Source organism: Rhagoletis pomonella, unplaced genomic scaffold (assembly GCF_013731165.1).
Source record: "Rhagoletis pomonella isolate Grant_MI unplaced genomic scaffold, Rhpom_1.0 Rhpom_scaffold_02467, whole genome shotgun sequence".
In the NCBI taxonomy this organism is placed as follows: Eukaryota; Metazoa; Arthropoda; class Insecta; order Diptera; family Tephritidae; genus Rhagoletis; species Rhagoletis pomonella.
In genome coordinates this window covers 20,041-25,581 of record NW_023461021.1, presented here as the reverse complement: position 1 = coordinate 25,581, position 5,541 = coordinate 20,041, and the positions used below count along the sequence as shown (strand labels likewise).

At 39.2% G+C, this 5,541-nt stretch overlaps 1 protein-coding gene across 1 annotated transcript; it reads left to right on the top strand.

The window, feature by feature from the left end:
* The first annotated feature begins 951 nt into the window (after window positions 1-951).
* Window positions 952-3,654, top strand: LOC118753439 (facilitated trehalose transporter Tret1-like). The gene is made up of 5 exons (XM_036488317.1): window positions 952-1,155; window positions 2,290-2,519; window positions 2,595-3,269; window positions 3,326-3,514; window positions 3,625-3,654. The coding sequence occupies exons 1-5, from the start codon at window positions 1,098-1,100 to the stop codon at window positions 3,652-3,654; spliced, it is 1,182 nt and encodes a 393-aa protein (XP_036344210.1). The 5' UTR covers window positions 952-1,097.
* The last annotated feature ends 1,887 nt before the right edge of the window (window positions 3,655-5,541 follow it).

Genomic DNA, 5,541 nt, shown 5'->3' with positions numbered 1-5,541 from the left:
AAATGCGAGGCCAAATCACGCATTTCTCCATACAAATTCACATTTCCAGAATGACGCATTTCGACGCATTTACACAAAATCACGAAACAAATGCGTTCCAATTGCCGTACTATTTTATTGAACGCACTCAGAAACAAAAGTTCCACAAAAGCTTTGGTTTGTCTTTGACATTTGGAATTTTTCAAACACAAAACAAACACAACGAAATAAATAAATCTTTGAAATTTGTGTGTAAAAATTGTTAATTTATACAAGAGCTTTACACATTTTTAGTTTAATCAAAGAATAATTGCCTTTTTGTGTCCAAAAAGCGTTAACAATATAATAAATGTAGTGTTTGTTTACATACATTTTGTTTTTGTCTTCCCTTTTCATTTGATGAGAAGTCAAAGCAAATGCGGATCAAGCAGTGTAAACACCTTCAAATGACTGATTTCAAATCACGCATTTTGGTCCAATGTAAATGTAATATAAGTATGTATGTACGCTATTTGAAAAAAATTTTGCTGAATGCCTTTGCAAATATAGTGCGTTCAATAAGACACAAAGAACAACCTGAAATATGAGTCCGAATGTAGTCATTTATGAGCCCGAAAAGAGCCTCAAAGAGAGTCTGAAATTATGCATACATACATATATGAGGTCAAGAATGGTTTTAAAAGAGTCCAAAATGAGCCGTATATGAGGCCAACAAAAGTCCAATATTACTCATATTGGGCTCATTTGATGTATAAATTTCAGCTCATATAAGTCTACATTCGCAGGAAGGGAAACATCTTCATATCGGACTCTTAAATGAGCTCATTATGAGCGTAAAGGCTCCGAAATAGGACTCTTTGAAGACTCATTTATGACTCCAAATGTTTGCTGGGATATCACAATCATTTGACGCATTTGGTTAAAGACTCTGTTTGAGATTGCATATTAATCGGTCATGAGAGCGAGAAGGAAGCAGTTGCAATTCGTACGCTCATCCACTCGGATGAATGATTAAACGGTCTAATTTTAGTAGGAGTGTGCAGTAAAATTAGGAGTAGTAAAAGGTGTTGTAAAAGAGGGGAGGAGAAGGAAAGAAGTGAGCGAAACTATTATCAAAAATGTGTCTACCAAAGGATTTAAAGGGTCCTACGATCCAGAGTATTGCAACAATTGTCGGTAAGTTTAGCTGCTGCCTACAAACTTCAACGCTTGTCAGGTTGAGCAGTCTTCCGATCGTCCAGTAAACACTCCCAACTGACAACACGCGCATAACGTAGCTTCAATACAAATCAAGTGATCACTATCCGCTACTTGCATTGCTGTTGTGACGAGTCTGCCAAACGTCAAAAGTAAGGAGAGGAGATCGGGAAACATATAAAGCATCGAGTTTTTTTTTATTTCTGAACCACAGAGATGTGATCTATCCATGTACATAACCACGGCAAGATGCTACTTTCAAATGAAGCTCCGCACGTTGGACGCTTTAATCTGCTTCTGGTTGGGCGGCCGGCGAGTACGCGTGATTAGAGATGCGTACTACCACCCTGTACGACTAAGTTCCGAAGCGACAGATGCTTTGTATTAGTTGCGTTCGCGTAGCTGTTAATTGTTCAAGTTCAAGCAAAACTTGCAGGTTTTTGCGTTCGCGTACGCAAAAAACTTGCAAAGTAGGTGAAATTGAGAGAGCAAAGTGACATTTCATTTTGAGGGGAAGCTGCTGGTTTCTGCTGGAAAAATTTTTGCCAACAGCAATTTGCCAACAGGAAAACAGCTGGTTTGAATTTACGCAAATCACAAAATTGAATTTGATGGTTTGGAAGTTAAAAATGACAAAATGCGACAAATTAAACTTGTAAGAAGTAAGTAGTTATTTGTTTAATCAATAAACTGTGTTAGGATACCACTTTGTAATGAGTTTTCGTACGTTTTAAATTTTACACTTTTGAATGTAAACAAAATTACATTCTGTTCGTCTAACTTGAAAGTTTCTGCAAATTTTCTGTTCGCGTACTATTTGCGATGTTTTTCTCTTGTGAGAGAACAGATGACATTTCGCCGGAATTTGGCAGTTGGTTGGTTTTTACTGGAGATTTTAAACGAACGCACCTATTTTTACATTTTGAAATCCAGGGCTACTGCCATTCAATACGACAACTCTTGTTTTGGCGTTTTCTAAACAAAACGACACAATTTACTCAGTGTTGTCAGTTGCATGTATTTGCGAAAGGGGCGGAAAGGAACCATTCTGACGGCCCTATTACCCATACTGCAGCAGTTAAAATCTCATGTTCACCACTTTTTGTGTTTCAGGTAATTTATTGTGCTTGAATTTCGGCCTGCTATTCGGCATTACGCCTCCACACATGAAACTCTACAAGGCTGAGCAATCACCACTGAATTGCATTGTAAACGCAGATGATGCATCTTGGATTTCCGGTTACCTATTCGCCAGCGCCGCTGTGGGTGCACTCATCGGCGGCTTCCTCTCGCAAAGGATAGGTCCGCGAGCGGTGCTACTTCTAAGCGGTCTATTGCAAATTGTAAGCATGCACGTTTTGCGGTATGGTCTTGACCATTACAATAAATATTTATGTATTTACTTTTTTTCTTCACAGCCGAGTTGGTTTTGTGTGCATTTCGCCTATGATATCTTACACATTTATTCCTCACGTATTTTCGGTGGCTTGGCAGGTGGCGCCACATTTGCAGTGCTGCCTATTTTCATAGCCGAGATATCCGAGGAGCACAATAGTTCTAGTCTTCTCGCCACAATAGAACAATGGCGCACAGTGGGTATGCTCTTTGGCTTTCTACTCGGTCAACATTTGCAATATGAATATGTTAGCGTGGTAGCCATATGTATCTCTTGTGCCTTTACACTGGTCTTCCCGTTTAGTCAGGAGACTCCATACTTCCATATGCGCAAAGGAAATATGTCGGGTTTGGAGAAATCTTTGCGGTGGTTTCGCGGTGTGCGTCGTATGAGCGTTCGCAATCGTCCCGATTTTTTGCGCGAATTGCAGGATCTCAAGGGCAACATGGAAAAGCATGTCATCGCACAAGCGAATGTGCCGCAAACCTACCTGGTAAAGGTGACACTGATAACTCTTGTACTGATTGTGGGCGCACAGCTGAGTGGAATCTATGTGATACTCACGTGGTCAGATGAGATATTGGCAAAGGACGTCTTCGGTGGCCTTTCCCCAGATTCTAGCGTTGTAATTCTAGCTTTCGTGCAGTTTGCTGCAGCCACAATTGTCGTGTGGTCAGCTTCGGTGCTCAGAAGAAAGGTAAATTGCTGTAAGGTCAGCAGACGCTTGTCATTTCACATGCGGTATTTTTTCAGATTCTGCTCTTTTCGTCGGCATTGATTTGTGGTTGTGCAGCGATATGCTTAGCTGTCTGTATTGCAATGAAAGTTCGAGGTCCATTTCAATGGTTAGTATCCGGGTTGCTGCTGCTGCACACATTCTTCGCAAACTTGGGCATGTATCCGCTTATGTCGTTAATTCCCAGCGAAATGTTACCAACAAAGGTATGTAAACGGAGAATTGAAATTCTAATAAGTACGCTTATCACTGGAGTATTGAGATTCAGTGATCTCGACCATTCTAATGTCGCTTTACGAGAGGTTTATTTGTTCAGGTGTTCGGGCTCGGAGTTAAAAATCATTAGGCTTTCAACTCCTGGGTTCGACCTGCTTTCCTCTTTTCGTATTGCATTTATTATCTATAAAAAAAATAATTATCGATCAAAATTTCATCAATAATGCAATGTAAAAATGCACAAAGAACTCTCGCCTTCGAACAGAAGATACCGATAAACCGGTGTGAATAGGTTTAGTTTCCCGCGATTGGAACCATCTAAATTGAGCCCATTTGGTCGAAAATTTAAGCGAGAAAGTGCGAATAAATCAACGATAAGTATTTTAAAGGAAATTAAAGTGTTTTAAAATTAAACAAGAAATTTTAGTAATGCAATGAGCAGAGACAAGCTCATGTTGTTTCATATGACGTCGAAACCGATCAATTGTGATCAGTCATAATTGACCAAATTTTATAATATGATTTGTCAATATTGACCTAAGATCCCATCAAGCATGATTATTCATTTGTGGCCAATGTTTATATCATTGATGACTCACATGTATAAGATTTTTTCCGTCAAATTTTGCACATTTCCCTTAATATTTTGATAGAAACTTTCATACAAAGTAATGACGAGTATTTCTATCAGGATCGTCCGTCATTTTGCCGGTCATATGATTGCCACTGTTCTTGCAGGGTAGTTAACATAAAATTTAAGTTCTGAAAATCTTAGATAACTGGCAAAACGACTTCTGCTAAATGGATTCAAATCAAAGTTTTAGCGTTGTAGCGAGTAAAAACTACATCTTCTAACTAAACCGCAACTATGTATAAACGTTTCATAATCCAGCTGCAACTAGAATTTTCTGTGGTTTTTGAAAAGTTTTGAAAACAAGCGAGGTTAACTACAAGGTCAAAGTTCGCCTATACCAATGTGGGATTGATTATAAGATCTAGTGATCGAGTGAGTGGCGAAATAAATAAGTAAATTAAAAAATGTGACCCTCACATTCAAGGAATTAGTTGCTTTTGCAAGCGAATAAGTGGTCAAAATAATGGTTAGGAGAATTCTGAAGGAGGGGATGAGGGATTGCATTAGATTACACAGGGCAACACTGATTTGGTGCGGCAACTGTTAAAGCTGTTTTTGATAGACTTTTTTGTGATTATTACGAATCCGTAAGTGTTAAGTTTCCATCAGCTCCAGATTTTGAGAAGAAACGAGGTCGAAGTTAGGGTTTCCAACCGTACTATAATAAATAGAATTTACTATTTTTCCGGTCAGCGTACTAACGGGTGATTTTTTTGAGGTTAGGATTTTCATGCATTAGTATTTGACAGATCACGTGGGATTTCAGACATGGTGTCAAAGAGAAAGATGCTCAGTATGCTTTGAAATTTCATCATGAATAGACTTACTAACGAGCAACGCTTGCAAATCATTGAATTTTATTACCAAAATCAGTGTTCGGTTCGAAATGTGTTTCGCGCTTTACGTCCGATTTATGGTCTACATAATCGACCAAGTGAGCAAACAATTAATGCGATTGTGACCAAGTTTCGCACTCAGTTTACTTTATTGGACATTAAACCAACCACACGAATGCGTACAGTGCGTACAGAAGAGAATATTGCGTCTGTTTCTGAGAGTGTTGCTGAAGACCGTGAAATGTCGATTCGTCGCCGTTCGCAGCAATTGGGTTTGTGTTATTCGACCACATGGAAGATTTTACGCAAAGATCTTGGTGTAAAACCGTATAAAATACAGCTCGTGCAAGAACTGAAGCCGAACGATCTGCCACAACGTCGAATTTTCAGTGAATGGGCCCTAGAAAAGTTGGCAGAAAATCCGCTTTTTTATCGACAAATTTTGTTCAGCGATGAGGCTCATTTCTGGTTGAATGGCTTCGTAAATAAGCAAAATTGCCGCATTTGGAGTGAAGAGCAACCAGAAGCCGTTCAAGAACTGCCCATG

Coding starts and splice junctions, on each gene's coding strand:
- LOC118753439 (XM_036488317.1), top strand. CDS start 1,098: ATGTGTCTACCAAAGGATTTAAAGGGTCCTACGATCCAGAGTATTGCA. Junction 1,156..2,289: donor GAGTATTGCAACAATTGTCG/GTAAGTTTAGCT, acceptor TTTGTGTTTCAG/GTAATTTATTGTGCTTGAAT. Junction 3,270..3,325: donor CTTCGGTGCTCAGAAGAAAG/GTAAATTGCTGT, acceptor GTATTTTTTCAG/ATTCTGCTCTTTTCGTCGGC.